Source organism: Saccopteryx leptura, chromosome 2, assembly GCF_036850995.1.
Source record: "Saccopteryx leptura isolate mSacLep1 chromosome 2, mSacLep1_pri_phased_curated, whole genome shotgun sequence".
Classification (NCBI taxonomy): domain Eukaryota; kingdom Metazoa; phylum Chordata; class Mammalia; order Chiroptera; family Emballonuridae; genus Saccopteryx; species Saccopteryx leptura.
In genome coordinates this window covers 251,273,975-251,298,570 of record NC_089504.1, presented here as the reverse complement: position 1 = coordinate 251,298,570, position 24,596 = coordinate 251,273,975, and the positions used below count along the sequence as shown (strand labels likewise).

General features: G+C 58.9%; 1 protein-coding gene across 11 annotated transcripts in view; it reads right to left on the bottom strand.

Annotated features, from left to right (window-relative positions):
* The window catches only part of FBRSL1 (fibrosin like 1), a 56,989-nt gene extending 36,284 nt beyond the window's left edge, over positions 1-20,705 (bottom strand). For 6 of the 11 annotated variants that reach the window (XM_066371249.1, XM_066371248.1, XM_066371240.1 and 3 more), the window contains exons 1-2: positions 20,005-20,701; positions 7,263-7,460 (exon numbers count right to left, since the gene is read on the bottom strand). In XM_066371249.1, coding sequence (XP_066227346.1) covers positions 7,263-7,460; positions 20,005-20,283 — 477 coding nt within the window. In that variant the 5' untranslated portion in view covers positions 20,284-20,701. Of the gene's footprint in view, positions 1-4,059; positions 6,494-7,262; positions 7,461-20,004 lie in introns of those variants that run through there. The other 5 variants (XM_066371237.1, XM_066371239.1, XM_066371243.1 and 2 more) reach the window with 2 other exon arrangements.
* Between the last annotated feature and the right edge of the window lie 3,891 nt (positions 20,706-24,596).

Genomic DNA, 24,596 nt, shown 5'->3' with positions numbered 1-24,596 from the left:
GCCTCTAGTGTGCACCCCAAGATCCAGAGGCCCCAGCCCAGTGGGACCACGGTGGACGGCCTAGCTGGCCGCAAGGGTCAAGCATGTGTCACGCCCGCTCCGGCCCATGGTCCTGCTCAGCTCAATCCAGTCAATCCAGGTTCAGTGCGTTCTGCAGGCCAGAGCCGCTCACTAACCCGGAGCAGGTGCTCAGTTCAGCGAAGGTGGGGGGATAGTCCACCCACCCAAAGCCCTCACAGGGCCGGGCCATGTAGGCGGTGGTCCCCCAAGCCCTCCCTCATCCTCTGGGCTGTAACCACAGCTCTGCTCAGGAAGCCCATGTGACCAGGGCTCCCTATCCCCTGTACTCCAACTACTTGCTCTTTCCTCTGACAACTGGCACCCAGCTCTCTGGGGCTCAATGGGGCTGCCCAAACCCACCTGGCACAGCCACAGTGGGGACTGCAGCAGACAATCACATATTTCATTTGTTCTGCTGAGGAAGCCCCGCCCTCTCTGGGAACCTGAGTCCTTGGGGCAGGGCCTGTCCAAGACGGGCCTCCTGTAGACAGAGAGCCCACGCAGCGGGGTGGGGCTGGCGGAGCCAGTTGACAGGGGGTGTGTGATAAGGCCAAGGCCTCTCCCCACCCAGCTGCTCACACCACTGGCCTTCCACGTGGCCCTCTGCTGGTAAGAATGCACAGCTGGGTGGGAAGAGGAAGTATTTGGGGGAGGGGGGGGCGCTCCAGGGAAGAAGACCAGGCATGCCCTCTCCAAGATGCTAGTACCATGGGGTGGCATGTGTGCCCAGCTCCTGCCAGAAGTAGTTCCATGAGCCCTCCAAGGCTGTGTCCACCAGACTGGACAAAGGACCCTTCAGGCTCCTGTGGCCCCAAGTGAAACAGGGAGGCTGGCTGGCTGGTCTGTCACCCTGCATTAGGCTCTCCTCATGTCCCCCGCACAGGGCCTGGCATAGTGAGGAGGGCACAGGCAGTGCATGAGGATGACCCAGTGTCCCTGCAGCCAGCAGTGTCAGGGGGCACGCTAATGCCCTCGGAGGCTGGCCACTCCCCCATTACTCCATAGTTTCCAGTGGGGTTCAGATGGGTGGACAGGTGGGTGAACAGATGGAGAGAGGGGTGAGTGGAGATGCTGACCCTTAGTCAACAGGCTCTGGGCAGTGAGGAGCAGCCGTGTCATGCCCCCAGAATGGTTTCAGAGGGGACCTTGGGGCTGTGTGCCACCAGAGCTGAAGCAGGGTCCTTCGGGCTCTGTCACGCCGGTTTTGGGCTGAGCCACTCAGACTGCTATGTGGCTGTCCCCATCCGTCCAGAGGACAAATGAGCTGTTTCAAGCCACCAGCACCTCCCTCCAGCACAGCCCCCCATCTTCCCAGACTGCCCAGCCCTCGTCCAGCATGAGTTTTTAGAAACATAAATCAGTTTATGTCACTATGCTGCTTAAACCCTCGTAGTCCCTCTGCGGTGGTGACGTCCATACTACGAGCAGCCCCAGGGTCCCACACCCTCTCACGCGCACCAGGCACACGCCCATCCCTGGGACGCTGGCCAGGCGGCTCCTCGTCACTCAGACCTCCCTGACCCCAACCTAAAGGAGCCCTCTCCAGCCCCAGGAGGCATGTCCTCTCAAGTTCTTCCATTCCTGTCACTCATCAGGAATCGGAGCTTCCTGTGGGCAGGGATTGTCACCTGTCCACCACTGCAGCCCAGCCCAGGCAGGACAGGTGGGGCAGGGCTGCTACATGTCCCAGCGTCCACTCTGTCCTCTGTGTCCAGGCCACACGGGGCAACACTTGGTCACCAACACGGACAGCCAGTGAGCGGTGTTTTCCAGAATCTGCTCACTGACTCTCAGTCCCTCAGCCAGGCATGGGGTTACAGGGCTGGTGGCGGGTGCAGACAAGAATTGGGGAACCACCACCCAGGGCAGGGGCAGGGTGGTAGCTGGGCGGGTGGGGCAGGAGCTGAACAGGTGAGTCAGCCAGAGGAAGGCAGGACAGGGAGAAGGCTGGACCACAGGGCCTGTGGAACATGCATGCTCAAGACTCAGGACTCCACCCAGATTGAGGTGGAGGAACCTCCCAGAGCCAATGAGCTCCTCCGAGGGGAGGATATGCAGGGAGACAGGGGACGGAGAGGCTAGCAGCCTCACACTGCCTCTTCCCTTCTCACATGTCCAGTGATGAGCCACATCCTGTCTGCTGGAGCAGAGGGTCTGCGGCCAGGGGTGATGTGCTTTGCTCAGGGTGGGTGTTCTGGCCACACAGGCACTCACGAATAGCACCTCAGCAAGCGGGTGGCTGTACAGGGGTCCATCTTCCCCAGGTGTTCACCGAGTGAAGGGGCAGGACTGTCAGGAATGACTGGGCATTCACCTGCAGCCGGGGCCCACCCATGAGCACCGTCATGCACACAAGAGGCAGTCAAGCCCCTCCCAGGACGTCGTCCCCCCCCCCCCACCCCCGCCTGGAGTGGGTGTCCCAAGCAGACATGGAAATGACACACAGACCCACTTCTAGGATTGGGACCCTGTTAGGGGTCACCCATGCTCATGCCACGCCCCCCCCCCATGGATCCCAAGGGGTCTCCTTAGAGAGCACCTGCACGGTAAACTCCATCTCAGTATCGCATGGTCCAACATGGATGCCCCTCCTCCACCTGGACAGCAACAACCTCAGCCACATTATCTTCTCTGTTCCTCAAGGCCAAGCAGGGCCAGGTACAGCACCAGGGGCTCTCATCCCCTCCCCAAGACCCAACCTGCAGATGGGGAGATATAGGCAGAGACCTGTGCAGGGCTTAGAAAGGACACCCAGCAGAACATGGTGCCCAGGCTCCAAGCTACATTCAAGGGGTCCCTGGGGCAGCAGGGCCCTCTCCCAGATCTCCAAGACACCCCTCAAAGACTCACTCCATCCCCACTCTCCAAACAACAGGGTGGGCCACAGCCCACATCCTGGGTCTTGGGGCCAGTTCAGTCACCAGGGCCCAAACCTCCACCACCAGGGCCACACAGCTGTGCCCTTTGGCTAACAAGCTAGATCATAAAATGAGATTTAGCCTTGGCACTGGCCAAGTGTCTCAGTGGATGGAGTTTTGTCTTGGTGCCTGACATCACGGGTTCAATCCCTGGTCAGGGCACATATGAAAAGCAACCAACGAGTGCACCACAAAATAGAACTAAGTGGAATGAGTTGATGCTTCTCTCAAATCAATGGAAAAACTTTTACAAAATTGGATCTAGCCTCCAACATTTCCTATTTGCCAAATCCACAGAAAACCTATCTCCAGATCTGGCCACGCAGGACCTGCCTTTCCTCCCGGCAGCATGAACAGCAGTGGACTCCCAGGACACAGCACACATGGTCCAGTCCCCCACAGCAAGCAGCACTCCCCTCAGGGTCCATCCCAGCACTTTGAACAAAAGCATCTGGAGCCACAGGGTGGGGACAGGGGTCACATAGCGCTTTGTGGGCCCCTCTGGGTTCAGATTGAACCCGAGCCCCTTCCTCAGCCAGTGATCACACAGGGAACAGAGGAGGCCCAGAGTCCACCCACCCCAGGCTCACAGTGGGGTGTCCCAGGCCCTTGCTGTGGGGTCCCATGGTTCTTCCCTCTCTCCAGCCTCACCCCTACTAAGTGATACTCAAGTGCCTTGGCCAGCACTCCCAGGGCAGACAGGCTTAGGAAAGCAGGGCTGCAATGTCCTCATCCAATGCCCCTGAGATGCACTCAGACACAGTGTGCAGCAGGACCTGGGGCAGGTACTCACACTGTCCCACAGGTGGGGAGGGTCAGGGCAGGGGACACACATACACCATCTGAATCCCCTTCCACGTAGGAGCTTAGGGGACAGGACAGGACAAGCTGGCTCCTGAGGGCAATGATGGTAAGCTGGAGACCCCAAGACCACACCACATGGCCCCTCCTCGCCGCTCCCCCACTGCTCAGCTGGATGTGGAAAATGAGGTAGGTCCAGGTGCACAGAAAACCACTAGTCAGAATAAGTCACACATCACATACGACACACTCATCTGTTAAATTACAAACACAGATGCTGTTATAAAAATAATGGCACGGCACTTTTTATTTTCTTTAATCAGAAAAATAAGCCCCACATTTCTGGGAGATCCTGGGTGAGGACCAGGGCATCAGGCTGCAGGGTGGACCCCATCCTGGCTGGTCAGGACCCCCACAGGGCCAGAGTTCCCATGAGCAAGAGGGGAGGGGTAAGGTCTAGAGGTGGGGGCACCCCAGAGGGCATGGTCAGCACTGGAAGTGGCCATCACAGGCAGGTGACACTGTGCACAAAGCGTTGAGTGGGGCCTAGCTAGGTGGCACCCCCAGGTGGCAATGCGCCTCTCCTGAAACGGCTGCACCCCCTCCCAGGGCTCCTGGAGTCTGGACTCAGAGCTGAGCTCCCACCCCACGCCTAAAATCCCAGCAGCGCTGGCATGGGCCTGCCCTGTGCCAGGGGTCTGAGGCAAGGGATGGGAGCGGGAAAGGGGGGGGGGTAGAGACGCCCTGTAGTGTGAGGTCTGTCCCAACAGGGGATGTCCTGGGGACCCAACAGCCAGAAAGCTACAGAGGCTGAGGGCATTTTGGGAATGGCCCCCGACCCTGCAGACCCTATTGGTGCAGAGATAGGGAACGGGATGTGCTAACCCACCTCTCTGCTTGGCTACTGGGGTACTGGGGTGGAGGCAGAGTCCTGGAGGGCCATCCTTGCCACCAGCAGCTTCTACCCAACCACAGTCATAGGACCCTGGAGGAGGAGGGAAGACCAGCAGAGGCCATGCTCTGCTTGGGGCAAGGAATGTACACTGACCAGAGGGGAGAGGAGGGGCCTGAGAAGGTGAGGCCGGCAGCTCACACACTACACACACGCACACGCGCACACACACACCTGGGGGGCGGGCACAAAGACTCCAACGTACAAGGGCGTGTGGCACTTTAGAGGCACATAGACAGAGGGACCCCAGCAGTCCCTCTCCCAGAGCATGTGCGTCACAAAGCAGCGGGCACGGGAGCAGAGCAGATGTGTTGGGAGATGCCAGGGGTCCTCTCCTTCCTTCCTGGTGCAGGCAGGCCTTGGGCTGGTGTCAGCCCTGCCGGGACTCCCGCCTCTGCCGAGCCTGTTTTCAACCGCACACAGCCCGGCCTGTCTGGAGAAGACCTCCAACCAGTCTGGCAACACAGCTCAAGCTGCAGGGTGAGGCAGCTCTGGCCCTGCCCAGCGCAGCCACAGGTGGTAGTCTGGAAAACGGGTATCAGGCTCCTGGGCTCACGTATGGGGCCTGTCGCGCCACCGAGGGGGTGGAGGATCGAGTCCGTCGTGACCTCAGGGGCCAGCAGGGACGGCCCAGGGACAGGAGTGAGAGCTGGGGCTGATGGCCCTGAACTAGGTCCAGCAGGGACCGCCGAGGCTGGCTCAGTGGTCCCAGGAGCGGCCGGCGGGGTAGGGTTGGCCGTCCCAGTAGTGAGGGGCGCTTGGGGATGGGCAGCAATGGCTGCGGCTTGCAGGGTGGGCTCGGGCCCAGGAGCGACTGCAGGGGCTGGCAGGGCTGTTTGGGGCGCAGGAGCGGCCGTTTTCGTCGGCAGTTCTGTTCTGGACCCAGCAGCGGCCGTTTGGGTGGGTGAGGCTGTTCTGGGCCCATGAGTGGCTGCTTCTGTTGGCATGGCTGTCTGGGACCCAGCAGTGAAGGTTTGGGGGTGCTGCGCTTCTCTGGGGCCTCAACTAACTGCTGGGGCTGACGGAGGCCCAGCAGTGACCGCTGGGGGTGACTAGGTTGACCCAAGAGGGATCTCCGGGGCTGGCCTGAGGCCAGGAGCGCCCGCCGGGGACGGCAGCACTGTCCTGAGAGGGAGCTGCTGGGCCGGCGGCGGGGATGCAGCAGGAGGAGGGACTGCGGGGGCTGGCAGCGTGGGCAGTGGGTCAGCAGGGAGTGCAGGGGCCCGCTCCGCTGTCCTGAGGATGCTCGGCTGGGCTGGCTGTGCAGACACGGGGCCGCCCACAACCATGTGGGCCAGCAGCGTTGCCAGAGGGCCAGCAGAGAGCGCCGGGGACGACAGAAGGGGCAGGGAGCTGGGGGGGAGCGCAGGGGACGACACAGGGGGCAAGGGGCCGGGCGGGAGCGCAGGGGCGGGCAGCACTGCCTGGGGCCTAGGAGTGACCACCGTGGCCCGCAGGGCTGAGCCAGAAGGGACCGCAGGGGCCGGCTGCGCTGATCTGGGACTGGAAGCAGCCGCTGGGGCCGAGAGGGCTGACCTGGGCCCAGAAGTGACCGCCGGGGCCCGCTGTGCTGACCCGGGAGTGGCTGCTGGGGCTGGCAGGGCTGCCCGGGGTCCGGGAGAGCCCGGCTGGGCTGGCAGCGCTGACACGGGGCTGGGAGTGACCCCTGGGGCTGGCTGGGCTGGAGCTGCTGCGGGCGCTGGGCCGGGCCGATCTGGTCCCAGGGGTTGGCTGGGAGCGGCCCCCCTTCTGGGGAGCACACCTGCATGGAAGAAAGAGTACGTGTCCACCCGGGCCAGTGTGCCTGCAGACCCCCCATCCAGCCCGGCCCAGACATGCTGCCCCGCACCAGCAGCCCCATCCCCAGTGAGCTGAAAACGGTGAGAAACACCGAGAACCCCTCCCTACAAGAAGGCGCAAACCAGTAAGTCCCCAAAGAGAGGAGCAGCCACAGTGCTGAGCCACACCCAGGGCAGAGCCCAGCACTAGGCTCTAGGAGAAGCCCTGGGAGATCGGCCCCACCCACCAAGGCCCTTCCCAGCACCTGCAAGCCCGGGTGGGTGGGGCTGTTCCCTGCAATAGACCACCAACCACACGCCCCTCCCCCAAGACACACTGCACTTCACAGTTTAGCAGATGCAGAGCGCCCAGCAATGAGCCTCGTCCCCGCATGGGACACACGCTGGACACCCTGTGGATGGCGGAGCCTGACGGACGCGATGGGGAGACGGGGCCAGCCTAGCCACAGTGCACCCTGGGCCCTGCTGAGCACACCCCCCACCCTGGCCCGCACCTTGCTCTGGCTGCGACCCACCCAGGCAGGTCTCCTGCCTCTGCCCAGGGTCCAGGCTTGCAGTGGGCACCCTAGCCCCAGTCTACATGTGCCCACACCCCACGCCTGAAAACAATGGAAGGCGCTGCCAGACAGGCCAGATGCCAAGGGTGGTGTCCAGGTGCTGGTGTGTGCCAAGGGCACCCGGGGAGGGGAACACAGAGCCTATGGTTCTCTGTAGGGCGGGCCTTGCACTGACCTGCTTGGCGGGCTGCAGCGGGACCTTTTTTCCCCGGTCACAGGTAGGTTCTGGGTCCTGTTCAGGGCTGCCCACTTCCAGGGGCCGGCCGTTCTCACTTGGCTCTGCAGACGGGCAGTTTTCTGACTCTCGGGGCTTCTTGACCAGACGACGTTCCCATTTTTCCTTTCGCTCCTGTGGTTTCAGGGCCATGTCCTTCTGTGGGGGAGGCAGAACAAAGCCAATTAATCAGCAGTGAGTGACACACAGTTCTACACAGTGTCCCTCCAGTGACACAATTTACATCCTGGGCAGGTGACAGCACCTACCTAGAGGTGCTGAGCCCAGGTGAGCTGTCAAGCCAGGATCACACCCCAAAGGAGCCTCCCACGCTGGCAGGGCCACACGTGAGCAGAAGAGCGGGAGGTGGTCAGATGAGTGTGGGCAGACCTGTCAGGACCGTGGATGGTATGAGGAGAGTGATGCTGGTCCACAGCTGGGTGGGGTGAGGCAAGCAGCTCTCCCCAGGAATGCCAGCTAGTGATGGGTGAAGGATCACCTTGACTCAGCATGCAGCCCCGCCCAAGCTCAGCAGGAAGCAGGTACCCAGATTGAGTACAGCTTGGGCCCTGGTAAGGCGTGGCCCTTCCTGGGGTGCCACTTGGACTCCTGGGCTGAGGGCCATCATTGCATAGCTGACCACAGGCAGGGGTGGCCCAGCTCCAGCTGCCCATCCCCTGCTCCTGAGCCACCTGCACGTGTCTAGCATCCTGCCGCTGTGGAGTCCTATCTTGGAAAAGTGGCCCCCATCTCAACTAGGTGTGCAGATCTACAGGGGTCCCAGACCCCTTTCCCAGAACAGAGACCTGTGCCTGTCTTGCTCACAGCTGCACCTGGTGCCCAGGCAGGGCTGGCACATAGCAGGTATTCAATGCAGCATGGTCCCACACACCACCGTGCAGAGCTCCTCTTGTACAGAGCTGTACAAGGTGGCCCGCCCACCTGCAGCCCCTGCCCAGAGCCCAGCAGAGTCTGGTGTCCACTGGTAGTACGCAGGTGAGGTTATCACCTAGTGGTCTCTTGCTTGGGTCCAGGGGGACAGGAAGGCACCAGCTCTTGGGCTGCAGAAGAGGGAGGGAGCCAGAAGGACGGTGATGCGACACACCCACCCACAGTTGAACGTCCCAGGTGGCACACTCACACTTCACAGGAAGTATCCCTCAGTGACACCTGACAAAACTGTCCCTAGGTATTACCGTCACACCCCCACAGGAAGTGCTTCCTGAGGACCAGAGAGGAACTGGCCAATGAGCCAGCAATGACAGTGGCCACCTCTCCCAAAGCTGGTGTCTGCTTTCAGGTGGGCACCTGGCTGGGGTCTCAGAGGCATCAGCCCACCTGGTGGTAGGAAGGACCAATGTCCCAGTGTGTCATGGTCCCATGGCTTGGAGGTGGGGACAGAAACATGCCATGCTTGCCGACAGAAGTTCTCCAACCTCATGCCAGCAGCTGCCTCAAGACATGCCCCACCCTCCTTGTGCTTCAGAGGGTCCGCAGTTCCCAGATCACTGAGGGGACCCACAGGCTAGTCAGCCTGGAGCTACCACTCCAGACACAGGACCCCCCACAACTGCCTGCCACATGTGATTCCTGGCCTGGACGGTAGGGTAACTGACCACTCAGCACAGGGTGTTGAGCAGACTCCGTCCCTCTCAGGGTGGGACACTCCACACCCCAGGGTTAGACTCTGCCCCTCCACCCCCAGGGTTTTCCCCAACAGCCCAAGGAAGGCACAGGCCCAAGGCCACATAGACCAGGGCTCACAATGGGACTAAGACACCACCACAACTGTTCACAAAAGGTGCTGGAGCACCTTTTGACCTTGGCCCACACCAAGAACTGGTGTGTGCACTCTCCTGCATAGGGGGCTCCTCCTGCATCCTCACATCCTCACCCACTCCCTAGTGCCCACTGAGGGGCAACAGAAAAGGAGAGAGAGGAGGCTGGCCATACTGGGGGCCCCTGTAGGTCAGCGGCCATGAGGGCACATGTGGGGCACTTGACCTGGCCCATCGGCAAGGCTGGAAACCCTCTCGTGCAAAAGCTGTCTCCCTCGTCCTAGAATTCAGGTCCCAAAAGACTGTCAGCTTGCCCTATGCCATGTGGCTCTGCCCAAAGCTCCATGAGCTCCTGCCTCAGTATCAGGTAGACCCCAACTTCCTGTGTGTGGGACAGGCCTTCCCCACACTCACCTTCTGGGGCTATGACACCCGGGACACTCACAGACCATCTGCATTTCTGTGTCCTCCCCTGGAGCACCCAGGCATCTCAGCTGGAGGAAGCCACTCTCCCTGTACCTTGGCCCTGGGCTCTGTGGGTCCCCCCACTTGCATTCATTAATCTGGCAGTGAGCACCAGCTCGGCTCCAGGCACAGGTCACCAGCTCAGAAGGGAGCCAGCCTATTGGGCGAGTTGTCATGACACCCAAATGTACAGGAGAGTAACACCAGCAGGAAGCAGAGGGAAGTGGCTCCTTCAGAGCTGCAGGGAGGAGCCTGGGCAGGGCGGGGAACAGTGAGTGCAGAGGCCCTGAAGCAGAAGCCAGGGTGGGGGTAGAGAAGCCACCTGCCCCAGGAGGCAGCAGGTGAGCTAGGGTGGCAGGCAAAGGCCCTCCTGGCTTCTACATCCTGGCTCCAGGAGAGGCTGACACCCACCCCCACCCGAGTTCCCTGTCTTGTAAAGAAAACCACAGCTCCTCACATTCTCTGAGGCTTTGAGGCAGGGCTCACAGGGTCCAGACACTGCTGCTCCCACACGGAACCCATGCCCTGAGAATGGCCCCAGATAGCCCTGGGCTTCCTGGAGCAGAAAACCTGTGCCATGCACTCCCAGGCCCTCGGTCACAGGACTCCACCCTGCACTGCTGGTGAGTGCAGGAGAGCTGGCCCTGCCCAACAACCAGGGCTCTAGGAAGCCTCTGCTTCCTCCCCTGTATACAGGGCAGCAGCTACGTCTGGCTGTGGGGAGTGCTCTGTTTGGGCAGAGCCACAGGGAGGAGTGAGGCCAAGGCACATGGGAGCACACTGACAGCCAAGGCACTGGGTCTGCTGAGTGCTTTACAAACAGCTGCTTGTGCACCCATACTGGGACCCCACAAAGGTGGGGGCCCTACTGTGCACAGAGAGAGACTGGGGAGTGCTGAGGTTGCAGTGATGACCTGGGGTGAGCCAGGATGAACTCCAGCAGTCCAGGCACTGGACACTAGTGCCTCAGGACCCCCCAGCCAGCCCTAGGAGCTGTCTGCTCCCACCATCACCAAAGGGGATAGAGGCTGGCAGTGAGAAGACCCTGAGGGGGTGTCCAGGAAGGGCCTCAGTCAGCGCTGAGCCCAGGACCGCCATCTACCCATAGATCCACCTGTGTATCATCCCACAAGCACACAGACCCCTAGCACCCATGCCCAAATGCAGAGAGACCCTACATGGCGGGGGTGCAGGCACAGAGGGGCATGACCCCTGGCAGCCTAAGGCAGTGGCCCTGCAGTGAGGCCCATGGACCCTCTCAGACATGCAGGTGGATGCCCGTTGCTGTGAACCCCTGATTAGATTTTTCTGTAGCAATTCCATCGTCTAGTCAGTTCCCTTAAACATCACTACTGTGTAGCAGCAACAAAATTCCTAACTGTACTCCAATAACACAACCATGAAGACGGAAGTGATCTAAGCTGGCAAACACAATGTTCACATCCCCTCCCTGGGGGCCGAGGCTGCTTGCTGTCCTTGCGCTTGGGCCTCCAGACCCCCAGATCCTGCAGGCAGAGACACAGGTACAACCCTCTGGCAAGGTGGGCACCCTACCACCCCTGGAATCACACTGAGATCTCTGCCTTAGAATGTGGGCCCACTCTCCTCTTCCTGCCCTTTGAAAGAGGGAGGCCCTGTAGAATGACATCACAGCTGGACAATCCAGGCCTGGAGCTCCTCCTTTCAGGGGCCAGTAGGCCACCTGTCTCCAGGATCCTCCTAGACAGACCTCATCCCCTCACGGTTCCGTCAACGGCTCTCTCATTCCAGGAGCTCAAGCCAAATCCCACCTGTGCCAGTCTGAGTGCAGCCCCTACCCCCCGCCCCACTTGGCAGACCGGACTCCCTTCAGTACATCTGCCCCAAAGCTTTGGCATGGCTGTTCCCTCACTTGTCACCCCTGTGGTTCACTTACCCTAACCTTCAAGTCTGGGCTTAAACTTCCCACCCCCACATTCAGGACCAGGAAGCCTGGTGCACCTCTAACACCTGTTGCTGACATCTCAGCCCTAGTGTGGGGACCATGGGCAGTGGCCCTTCCAGCTACACTGCTGAACAGAACAGCTCACCTCACACAACCCAGTCACAGCCACCTTCTCCCACGCCCAAGGCCTGTCTACTGACCCCCAAGAAAGGCATACTGCCTGATAGGTCCCTTGCTCCTCCACCTGTACGTGGCTGTCCTAAGTGTTAGACCGTCCTCGAGGACCATCCCCGCAAAGGCCTCCCCGACACCTCAGCTGCTCCAGAAGTGTCCAAATCCTGCCACACTACACCCGAGTCCCTCCTGGTCAGTCTCCTGCTGGCTTGCTGCACTCCTCCTCAGTGACTTCTTACTGGGGCCCTGCACTGACCACCCAGGTCACTTTCTGACTCACACACAACTGGTATGTCTTGTTCCCAGCTGCCGTTCTGACAATTAGGCTTTGAGGTCAGTCTCCGCCCCTCCCAGCCTCTCACCCGAAACCTGGCCCCACAGCTCAGCCCCTCTGCAGCATACAGCATGTCCCTGCTCCCCTCTGTTCTGGAACCTGCCCAGCTGCTGCAAAGCTGTCACACGTGGAGAGCCTGCTGGGGCTGCAGGCCTGCCCTGCCTGCTATGGAGCTGCCCAGGGAGACCGTCTCTGGAGCATCTCCTGCCCGAGTGCTGTCCCGGGAGAGAGGACAAATGGAAAGAGGCCACAGGACTAGCTCAGAGAAGGGCTCCTGCTGCCCCCACACACCCTTGTGAGGAAGCATCTTCCCGGAGCAGGAACAGGAGAAGTGGGCTTGACCAGGCGTCAGCCATACCTTACCTGCTTCACTGGCCTCCTCAGTGCCATGGGACCAAGTCTCGACTCGGCGTGAAACTGAGGTCACCTCCAAGAACAGGAAAGCCAGGATGGCCACACATGGTCCCAAGCCAGGGAGTTAGAGCCCAGGCTGCACAGGTGGGGTCAGACAAGAGAAGCCCTGCCACTCTGGGCACCCACAGCCTCTAACCCCAGGCCCCCTGAGGCACAGCACAGATTCACTCCCCATGCCTGGTTCCAATTCTGCTTTGCCACTTGCCAGCTGTATAGACTGGGGAAGTGACTTTACCCCTGTGCCTCAGTTTCCCTGTCTAATACAATGGGAACAGCACAGCTCCTACTGCAGGGGTTGCTGGGAGAATGAAGTCAGTCAGTGTCTCACCAGGTGCAGAGACACTGCACCTTTGCCCTGACCTTGATTGCCGTCTTTCCTAATCCCATGACTCCTGGCCTGACTGTGATCTGCTGGCTCTTGTCTCCCACCGCTCCCTGGCAATGGGGCACCTCACATGAACAGGGCTCTGCTCCCCACCACGGACTGCCAACACCACGCTCTCTCCAGGGAACCCCTCTCTTGTCTGAGGCCCACAGGTGTCTGCAGCTAGGGCAGCGCGTGCAACTTTGCACCCACAACCTCTGCAGGGTCCAGGAGGCAGCACAAGCACAGCACTGCTACAAGGAGGAAGCAGTCAAGTATGGTCAGACACTTCAGTAGGCTGGGGTCTGAGCTGGGCAGCCTGTGGAGCAGAGACACACCTGCCAGGCCTTCTGCCAGGAGGTCCTCCCCACACATACTATACACACACACAGCCCCCCACACATAGGTAGCACACCTCACAAACACCCACACTGTATACACATGTATACTCACAACAAGTACACAACTGTGTACACACTATGCACACACAGGCACTGGTACCGGTGTGCCGGGAAGTCGGGCGGGGGCAGTCCACTCCTGCTCAGGCTGCGCACCAGGGTTCTGAATCAGCTCTCTCCCATGTCACCTTCAAACGGAGCCTGGACCACAGGGTCCTGAGAGCTGAACAAGGATGAACCTGATGTGTTTCTGGGAGTGTTCCCCAAATGATGTGGGCAAACCAGGACCCTGAACAACCTCCACATGGACTGAAACCAAACGCCACATCCACCCTGACTCCACAGCACTCAGTCCACGAGATCTCGGATTCCAGCCCAAGGGAGAAAGTACCTCCCGTGCCCCTGGGGACTGGCTCCCTGCTCCGGCCCAGCCAGCTCTGCCAGCAGCCCCACTGACCTTGTCCAGGCACCACAACCTGAAAACCCACCAGATGCTAGGAACCTCCCCAAACCTGCTGGGGCCTACTCAATCCCCTCCCGAGCTCCCTAGTACTGTTCTGACAGCCTCCTTCCAGGCACCTGTAGTCACCTGTCCGCCTGCTCTGCCTGGAGCAACCCCCGCAGAGGCATTGGATCTGGGATGGTCGCACCCAACAAATGCCAGCAAGTCAGGGAGGGAAGGACAAGAGTCTGCCCTCTGGCCTCAGTCTCTTTCTCTTCTGAGGTACAGCAACACCGCATGTGAGCATGGCCTGCCCCAGGGCCGCCAATGCAGAGACCCCAATGAGTGAGAGACAACAGGAGACCATCCCCAGTAACAGTCTGGGGGGAGGGCCACCAAGGGCCAAATGACGAAGGTTGGCTAAGACCTTGCCAGCTCACAGGCAGGCTTCCCAGGTGGCTCTGTCCTGGGTGGGCCTCCTCGGTGCCTGCTTTGCTCACCCTGCTTCCAGCCAGCTGGTCCCACAGTTTCCTTTTTCACTGTCTGCCTCCCTAATGCGAACGGAGCCAACTAACTTAGCACCGGCAGGTGGGGCTAGACACAGCCCCGGGAGTTCCTTCCCAGTGCAGAGAGGGGCTGACGGTTCCCATGCCACCCTGACTGCTCCAGGACACAGGCAGAGAGGCAGCACAACCAGCAACACAAGACAACCGCAAACCAACTTTTCTTAGGAACATGATGACCAGATCCCAGCTACAGGACCAGCCAGGCAACCTGAAGTGAGATGGCCCACACACATCACAGGCAGGGCAAGTACTGGAATTCAGGGACAGCCTGACATCACCCCACTTGTGGTGCTGGCCCAGGCGAGACAGAGTCCACGTGAAAGATTCACGCCCAGGTTGAGGGGAAGGGAAGAGGCTCACCAGAGGGAATGAGCACCCACAGGAGGGCCATGGGACAGGAAGGGAGGTGGGCGGGAACACTGCAGGTCCTGGCAGATGCCACGTGGCCACTTGGAAACTGGCAGAACTTAACCCACAAATTGCCTAGGTACAGAACAGATGGGGTAGCAACCAATCAGGAAACACTGGACACAAGGTAGGGTGGGCTAACAAGCACACAGACCCTCGTCAGAACAGACCTGGCACCACCACCCCATGGAAAGGCAGCCACCTCCCCACTTTTCAAAACCCTGAAAAAACAGCATGCAGCACACGGACGCCCCAGGTCTAGGAGCTTCTCTCAGGAAAAGCACATGCATGGGGGTTCTAGGTGGGAAGAGACATCTGTGAGTACACCGACACCACCAAAGTCTTCACAGGGAACAAAGGCAGAGGGTCTGACCTGTTGGGATGAGAGCAGTGAGGAGAGGCTGGGAGGGGCTTAGACACAGGGGTGACAACTCCCTGCCAGGGGAGGGGGAGAGTCTGACCCCAGCTTGTGGAGACAAGAGAGTAAGTCACTCCAACACATGGGGAAAGAACCTTCTGAGCAGAGGCAAGGTAGATGGCAGGGTCTGGAACTGTGTCCACATGTGTGCCCAAAGACCTTTAAGAGGCAGCTGTGGTGTGCCTACAGGTGCAAAGGACGGAGGGCAGCGAGGGGCCACAGTAGGCAGTTACTGAACTAGAAGCCCAGAGCTCAGTGAGGGGTGGGGACAAAGCCACTTCCGTGAGCTCTGGAGCATTTGCTGGCCAATGGTGTGGGACAGCAGGAGTGACCGCTCTGTCCTGCTGCAGCTGGCCCAGGACACAAACAGAGGAAGTGAAACCCTTCCGGGAGCTTCAGGGAGGGGCTGGGCCAAGTGTGGCTGAGCAGCAAGGTATAAGCCTTCCCTCCCTGCCCCATCCAGGCCACAGATGCCAGCTGAGGTGGGGCCCACAAGGTCTGCAAGGGCTGGCTAGGTCAGGGCCAGGTGCACCGAAGGGGACCCGGCAGAAGACAGAAACTGGGAGGAGGGGGCTGGGACCCACTACACATGTGTATACAGACACACGCATCCCTGGGACATGAACACACTACCATATATGTGTACACATATGGCACGCACATATGCACATGCTATGAACTTGTAGCTCTACCCAGAAACTCAGACTGGGAGCAAAGGCAAAGCAGGCTGTGCCTGCCACAGGGAAACCCCACCCGCTGACGCTCAGCCTCCCCAGGGCTGCCCCCTGCGCCCTGCAGCCTCCAGGCACTCAGCAGGGGAAGGATGTGGGGAGGCAGACAGCTCTGCCCCCTTCCCCACCATCAGGTGCTGGGGCAGTGTTAAAGGGACACATAGGGAAACTGAGGCCCAGAGGACAGCACTATGCACATGACACCCAGTAATGGTGGGGCAGAGGTGTGGGCTGTGTGACAGCCCAGGAGACCATCCCTGCCCATCTGCATGGGGCTCACGACACCTGCGCCCAGGGGTGGGATGAGCCAGTCAGCCAGCAGACTCGGGTCAGGGCCACATGGTGCCATACCATGCGAGCATTCGCCGTGGTCCCCCTCTCTCGATAAGATGCATGATGACTGGAGGAAACACTGAAGACACCCTCCCAGCCTACATGGCACGGGCTCTCCAGACCGTCTGGGTGTCTATGGTGCTCAGAGGGGTGGCCTTTCCTGGAGTTCAGGCAGCAGGCCCAGGCAAGGCCACCTGCTGCTGCGTCTGCAGATTGCATGCAGGACCCCACTCAGCTCAACTCAGATTCCTCCAAAAGAGCACTGGGAAGACACAGCCCACTTTCAGGGGAAGGTTTCATGGTTCTACAAACTGGACTGCAGAGGGCAGACCCTGGATGAGGACTTCACCACCCTGGGTCTCAGCTTCATCTACAAAGGGCGTGCAGGACAGCACCCTCAGGGCCATCATCACATGCTCCCATCACACTGCTTGTCTCTCCCACCACAGGGCGCTGACCCACAAAACAGGAGACAGTGACTGTACAGGGACCCCAGCCCAGGCTTCTAGCCCACAGTTACCAAACCTGCCGCGAACTGACACGGCTAGTAATTCCAGGTCCTGAGTGGGAATGGCAGAGAATTAAGAAAATAGACTTAAAGAGAAAAAGGATGGGCTCGGGAGAACTCTCCCATTGCAGAGATAGCTTGCGAAAGGCGAGTCTCCATCCCCTTACCTGCTTTATTTATAGGGCAAAGTGAGGCCATAGCAAATCAAACAGATCATTAAAACAAAGTCACATTTCCAAGGCATCCCAAGAATTCTCCCAAGTGCAGAAAATCCCCACCATACATAATATCTTAACTTCACAAAACAAAGGATAAAAAGGAAATTGCTTCAAGTCTTTCCTAGGGACTTGGTGGATAGGACAAGTATAAAAATCCAGCACTACAGCTAACATGGAGGTGTGGAAAAAAACAGCCTTTAGCAATTTCACTAAGCAAATGAGGTGGGGGGGTTCCAGGCAGACTGTTAGCTTTCTGTCAGTTTCCTACACCTGTCCCCAAAAAATCTAAACCTCAAAGACGCTGTTGGCTTGCAGTCCCCAACACAAACCTGCTGCTACCCTGGAGCAGCGGACATCCACAGGGGCCAAAGGGGCCATGCAGCAGCTTTGCTCTCCCCCACTGGTAGGGTGCTCCTTGGAGGGAGCAGCTCCCCATAGCTGTGGACCCTCATTCTATGCAGGTCCTAGGCTTAGTGCTGCACCCCATCACGTAATTGCAAAGTCCTCGCCCTCTCTGGACCTCAATTTCCCCACCTGAAGAGGAGGCAACCTGGAGGAGATGCTCTGTGAAGAGGTTCCTCCGGCATCAGCGCTACTCCCTGAGCCCGACTCTCCAAATAGTCGCAGCCCTGATCCCCTGTCAGGAGTGAGTGGGCACAGGAACCCCCAGATTAGGGTTCCCACAGACAGAACTGACAGCATGAGCTTCCACACATTGCCTGGTGGGGCCAAATCTCAACTCCCCACACTACTAGCCCAGTGCTCCCAAGGCCCCAGGCACATCCTGAGTCAGGCCCATCCTGGGGCCTGCTCCTCAGCCTGTAGCACACTGCCAGGTCACAGACCATGGGCTGTCTACAGCACTGAACAGAAGGAGGGGCTATGATCCCCTCAGCTACCCTACAGGCAGGGCCGCATCCTCCCCGAGGGGCAGACACTAGTGCACACCGTTGGGAGGACAGGGACCTGACTTGGGCACGGGGCTAGAGGAGTATGCTTGGGACAGAGGGGTAGGGAGTCTGTCTGGGGCAGAAGGACAGGGAACCTGCTTGGGCTGCAGGAGAATAGGGCCTGCATCCTCATGACAAAGGTAAGGAGGACTCTAGGGAAGTGGCACTCTTCTCTGTGCAGGGCTCACCTCCTGAGTGCGTCTATACCTGATGTTTGGAACATCCCATGTGGAGGCCTGGCAGAGCTCCGAGACTCATGGCTTTGGGTCTCAGTGTCCCCATCTGTGCGGGAGGACACAGGCACAGATCAATACCGCACAGTACACACTTACTGCACACTAGCCATCACTGTGAATGTCTAGGGGAAAACCACTACACTTTAGCAAGAAATGAGACCAGATTAGAGTGACAGTTTAAAAGTCATGGTTTGTGCAGAAGCCCCGTACCTTCCAGGGGTGGTGGCCTCCTCCCTAGCTCAGAAGTACAGAGAAAGGCTTTCGGAGGCCCAGGGTGACATAGAGTTCTGAGCAGAAAGCAGGTTTGTCTCACTGTGACCCAGCCAGGGCTGTGTGGAGCCCACAGAAGTCCTCTGGACCCAAGGCTGCTCTTTCAGTGCCCCGGATGCAGGAGAGGTACAGCCAAAGCCTCTGTGGGCATCACATGGACCCCACAGGCTCGTGTCACCAGGGCACACTGACTGACCTTAGGATCAGCCTTGCTAAACCCCGGTGTTCCGACCTGTGGTGGCACAGTGGATAAAGCGTCGACCTGGAAATGCTGAGGCCGCCGGTTCGAAACCCTGGGCTTGCCTGGTCAAGGCACATATGGGAGTTGCTGCTTCCTGCTCCTCCCCCCTTCTCTCTCTCTCTCTCCTTTCTAAAAAATGAATAAACCCCGGTGTTCCCTCCCACTTTTCCAGTGGTTGACTTCACAAATGTGCATGGGGCACTGGGACCCCACAAAGACAGAAGTGGTGCCTGTTCATGTCCAGCTCACAGGTTCTGGTAGGAATGGCCCCAAAACAGCCACATAGTCACTAGACAGCTTCAGACAGAGGTGACTGGCAAGAAGGACAATATGTGAATTAACCCAGGGGTTAACAGTGGGGTTGGGAGAAAGGATGCCTTTGCTTCAGACAGTTGCCGGAAGGGCCTCTTGAGTGACATTTGCACAGTGATGAAAACAGACCAAATCTGAAGGTGCCAAACTACAAAGGGCAGAGGGAACAGCAGGAATGGAGACCAAGGCCGAAGTCGAAAAGGGCTGACATGCTGGTGGGAGACAATGTTGGTGGGAGAGGGTGGGAGACTTGGCCCAGGAGTTATCTCAGACCCCGCAGATATGCAAGACAGAGGATCCCGGGGCTGTGTGGTGAGCGTCTGCTCTGACATGGGCACCCCACCTCTGTGCATCCCATGCCCAGACAAAAAGCATGCCTGCCCCTGAGCCACCTCTGCCTGGCTGCCAGAACTTGACCCTGAGCTCTCCAGAGACCTGCAGACCCCCAGGGAGATGGCGGCTTCCTGCAGGGACCTGCAGTGTGGGCACCTCCCTCACTGGAGGATCCCAGGACACTGGCCCCCAAGCTTCAGGAAAAGGAAGGGAGCTGCTACCTGAGTGATCACTAGGACTCCAAGCCCAGCAGATGCTGGTCCCTTCAAATAAATGCTGCATGGGGTGTCTGAGGGTGAAGGCTCCCCAGAACCCCAGCCCTAGGAGGTGGCAGAGCTCCCCATACACCCACTTACCAACTCTCTGACAGTATTCATTTCCCTCTCCACTCAACTGGACTCAGGCAAGCAGGGCAGTATTTGGTCAGCAAATATTGCCCTTAAGTCGACCAGAAGAGCAGTATTTGTCATCCTATTAACCAAGCCTTGAGGGTCTAAGCCAGGACCCTCTGCCTCCTGGTGCAAACAGAAACCTCAAGAGGAAGGGGGAGGAACGGGGAAGAACCACAAAGTATCTACTTTATCACCACCTCCACCAAGTCCGCCAGCGCACACCTCCCTAGCACATCCTGAGCCCCATCAAGTGATACTTTGGCAACAGAAACACAATGGGGGAAAAAGGCCGATTGTGCAGCCGACGGTCCCCGTTCGCACAGTGTAACTTTCAGAGGTTTTCTCCCCTGCAGCTCGGTATACGAACAGTCCTGCACCCACTTCAGGCTGCCGGGTCCCCCAGCAGCGACCGGGAACGCTCAGAGGTGGGTGTGCCGAAGGCCCAGGGCTGGTGTTCCCAGGGGCGCCCGCCCCGCCCCGACCGCCCCGCCTACCTCCAAGGCTTCCAGCGTGCTGAAGCTGGCGATGGCGAAGCCGTCGATGACCTCCTCCTCCTGGGAGCTGGACTCGCGGCGGCGGCGGCGCGGGGGGCGCGCAGCGGCGGCGCGGGGCGGGGGCACGCGGGGCAGGCCCGCGTTCTCCTTGCCGGGTCCGGGCTCCGGCTCCTCGCCCGACGAGGCGCTCTGATCGCGGGCGTCGCGGGCCGCCTCCCGGCGCCGGCCGCGGTCCCGCTGCGCGCGCGAGCGCCGGCTCTGGCGGACCTTGGCCTCCATGGCGCGCGATGACCTTGCGGCCGCGCCGTCGAGCTCCCACGGCCGCTGCGCTACGCGTGGCTGCCGGGTTCGGTGTGAGCCGTGCGGGCTCGGGCCCTGGGCGGCAGCGAGCGGCGGGCCGGGCCGGGCATGCCGCGCCGAGAGCCCTCAACCCCGGGCCCGGCGCGGCCTGGACGCCCCGGCGCGGGCGGCCGCTCTCATCGGCGGGGCGGCTGGCGCTCAGCGGCTCCAGGCCGCCGCCCCGGGGGCGCGCCCCATGCGCGGCGGGCGGCGGACTGCGGGTTGGGTGGGCGATCCGGGCGCGGGCAGTGATGAGGCGCCCGCGATCGTGAGGCGGCGACGGCAGCGGCGGGGACCAGAGCAGATAACAACTGACGTACTTCCGCCCGGCAGCCAGCGCCAAAGGAAGTGAGCGCCCCAACAGATCCCTGCGCGAGCCCCGCCCCGCCCACGCCCTGGCCACGCCCCTCACAGGCCCCGTCCGGGCTGTGCTTCGCCCCACCTCGGCCGCTCTCCGCTAGGCAAGCCACGCCCTCTCGTAAGCCACGCCTGTCTCTCTTTGACCAAGCCCCGCCCTCCAGCAAGCCCCGCCCTCTGGGGAATTGGGACGCCGCGCGACTCCCTTGTCTCTGAGTCCCCGCCCCTGCACAGGGAGGTGTTGGGGGTGAGGGTGTGGTGGACGTCGGCCTCTCTCGGGGTCGCGCGGTATTGGGGTCTCTGGACTTCCCCAGTCGCGGCCTGTGAAAGTTGGGTGAACGTTTCTTGCCTTCAGCCCCCCGTATCCCTGTCCAGGCTGCCTCCACCTGCCCCCTGCCCTTTTCTTTAGGGGTCTCCCTGCAGGCTGGTCGCTGACCCTGCCACTGCCCCTCCATGACTGTGCGTGCTCTCCCTGCCCCCTGCTTGGGCAGCTCACGTGTTCAAGTCCGCGGTACGCAGTTCCACAGACAGTGCACCTTCCTCCCCTTTCCCCAGATCTGGTCCCCACGTTTTTAAGGTCAGACAGCTCTCCCAAGGCCAGAGCCCCGACGCCAGAATGCTCCATGTGGGGACGGCCTTGCCCTTCCAGATAGGAGCCCCCTGCCGACAAGGCCCTGGGCCGCCTGTTTTGCATAGAGATGGTAGTTTGGGCTGCAGGGGCTGCTCTCCACCCAGGTCCAGCCAGGCACGAACCATATGCGAAGGGGCAGCTGGATAAAGCCAGCTCTTAACCAGAGGCAGATTTAATGGTGGTCGCACCCGGCGCGCTCCCTGGGCCCCGACTTCTGAAGGCCCCCGCAAAACCCCAACTTTACATTTTTTTCTAATGTAAGGGGCCCAATATTTTCTTCTACGCCTGGGTCCTCAACTGACCTTAATCCGCCTCTGCTCTTAACCTCAGACCCCGAGGTCATTAATTCATTCAACTCATTTTCAAAGGCCTTGTGTCTATGCTGCCTTTTTAGAGTGGGAGAGACCATGACCCCAGAGCCAAGTAACATGAAATACAACACAAAGAAAACTGGATAGGGAGCTGTCATAGAGTGGGTATTGGGTGGACTCAGAAAGCCTCTGAGGAGTGATAATTTGCACTGAGACCTAAGAGATCAAAAGAAGCCCTGGCAAAAAAGAGAACCTTGTTTCCTGCAGAAAACACAGCCCTGCAAAGGCACTGAGGCAGGAAAGGACTGGCTGGATGGTGTGCACAGTGACATTCTGGGAGATGCCTTATAGTTTGATGGCAATGCTAAGTTGGGGGCAGTCCCTGCCCCCCCCATAAAGACTGGGGCTTCTGGTCCACATCACCCTACCCCTTAGAGGACCTGGGGCCACAGTGTGTGCAGGGCAGGGAAGTGTGTGGTGTGGGTGCCCCAGGCTGTAGCAGGGCTGTCCCTAGGTACAGTTGGGAAGATGACTTTACAAACTTCCGGACAAAGGAATGGGGGGGCTTGGCTCCCCAGCTGCCAGCTCTTCCAGTCAGGCTCCTCTGCTCTAGCTCTTCCCCCCCTCTATCCAGGCCTCCCCAGGATGGGGACGGGGCCCCTTCGCCTCTTCCCATACCAGATTTTGTTATGAAAACTCTGACTCCCTTTTGATTTTAAGACCCTTGTTAGGAAGACAGAAAATGAAATTTGAACAGTTTCTCTGCATTCCTCTACCCCAATCCCCTTTGAGGGCAAAAAATGTGGGTGTAGGGGGGTCCCAGAAACAATATTTCAGCATTTCATTTGGATACAGGCCCTTCTGCTGGTTCTGGAGCAACCTCCAGCCTCTAACCTGCTCCTGCTGGAGCAGCTTGAAGGCAACTTCTTACAGGCCTTTGCTGTGACTCCTCTGCTCCCTTCTGGAACAATGCTTGGGAAGGTTCAAATTCTCGTGTTGAAAATTTCAAGTATACCCTGGCCGGGTACCTCAGTTGATTAGAGCATCATGCCAATACACTCAGGTTGCAGGCTCGATCCCTGTTCAGGGTACATACTAGAATCAACCAGTGAATGCATGGATAGGTGGAACAAAAAGTTGATGTGTCTCTCTCTATCTCCCTTCCTCTCTCTCTCTCTCTCTCTCACATCAATAAATAAAATTTAAAAAACAATTTAAGAAAATTTCAAGCATGACCCTGGCCGGTTAGCTCAATGGGTTAGAGTCTCGTGCTAAAACACCCACATTGCAGGTTGGATCCCCAGTCAGGGCACATACGGGAAGCGACCAACGAATACACAACTATGTGGACCAACAAATGAATGCGTCTCTCTCTCTCTCTCTCTCTCTCTCTCTCTCTCCCCCCCCCCAACTGTCTCTCTTCCCCCCCCCCACCACCACTTCCTCTCTCTGTCTCTAAATCAATCAATTTTAAAAAAAGAAAGAAAAAATTACAAGTACAGAAATAACTGTGTCTTTACTCATCTGGTCTCATAGATGCTTAGATGTGTGTTCAGGGAGAAGGATGTTCTGGGTGAAGGACGGGGATCTCTGCAGGTGCCCAGTGGGGCTTCCTCTCCGAGTTCTTTCCTCCTTTTCCAGGTGTTTTCTCTCCTTTGATTCATTTCCAGGTGGTCTGGCCAGGAAAACCAGCCACCATTTCCTTAGATTTTGAGCACAGTGGACCTCCCCCTGCAGCCAAGGTCATTTTCCCTGACTATGCACATCATAAAAGAATGACTGACTACCCCACCAGAGCTCTGAACTTACACCCAGGTTTGCAGGAGCCTGAGGAGTTAGTCTGCTGCTCACTGGTCTCTTGGGCCACTGGCGGCAGGAGTCAGGGTGCTCAGATTCTCGCTTTGACTCATTTGCTTGCACACACATTTGCCCTCTTATTCCTGAAGGGTACCAAGGGCCTCTGTGGTATGTACACCAGCAGTGGTTAGGGCACAGCTTCCAGGCCAGTGCTACTGACAGGAACCTGCTAGCTCTGTCCTGTCTAGTCCAGGAGCCACACGATGCCTTTGAGCCCTTGAAATGTGGTCCGTGCAATTGAAGAACTGAATCCGTCCATTTTATTTAACTTTAATCTGAAATGAAATAGCCCTGCCTGACCAGGTGGTGGTGCAGTGGATAGAGTGTCAGACTGGGATGCTGAAGACCCAGGTTCGAGACCCCGAGATCACCAGCTTGAGCGCGGGCTCATCTGATTTGAGCAAAAGCTCACCAGCTTGAGCCCAAGGTCGCTGGCTCGAGCAAGGGGTTACTCAGTCTGCTGAAGACCCGCAGTCAAGGTACATATGAGAAAGCAATCAATGAACAACTAAGGTGTTGCAACGCACAACAAAAAACTAATGATTGATGCTTCTCATCTCTCTGTTTCTGTCTATCTCTGACTCTCTCTCTCTCTCTCTCTCTCTCTCAAAAAAAAAAAAAAAGAAAAGAAAAGAAAAGAAATAGCCCTGTGTGGCAGGTGGCTATCATGCTGGGCAGGGCAATTCCAGAAACAGATGGCCTGGACTCCAACCATACTCCTCTCACAAGACTGGGTGGAATGTCTAGTTCCTCTGCCTCCAGTTGTCCCCTCCCCAGGGAACTCCCTACGGTGGGTGGTCTGAAGTTTCTTTCAGTTCTCCAATCCTGAAGGAGTGCAACTCATGCGAGGGCAACTGGATTGTTCACACACCTCTCTGCACCCACCCCAGTCCACCTGGGGCTCAAGAATTTGACTTGCTTGACCAGGCAGTGACGCAGTGGATAGAGTGTCGGACTGGGATGCCGAGAACCCAGGTTCGAGACCCCGAGGTTGCCAGTTTGAGTGCAGGCTCATCTGGCTTGAGCAAAAAGTTCACCAGCTTGGAACCAAGGTCACTGACTCGAGCAAGGGGTTACTCGGTCTGCTGAAGGCCCAA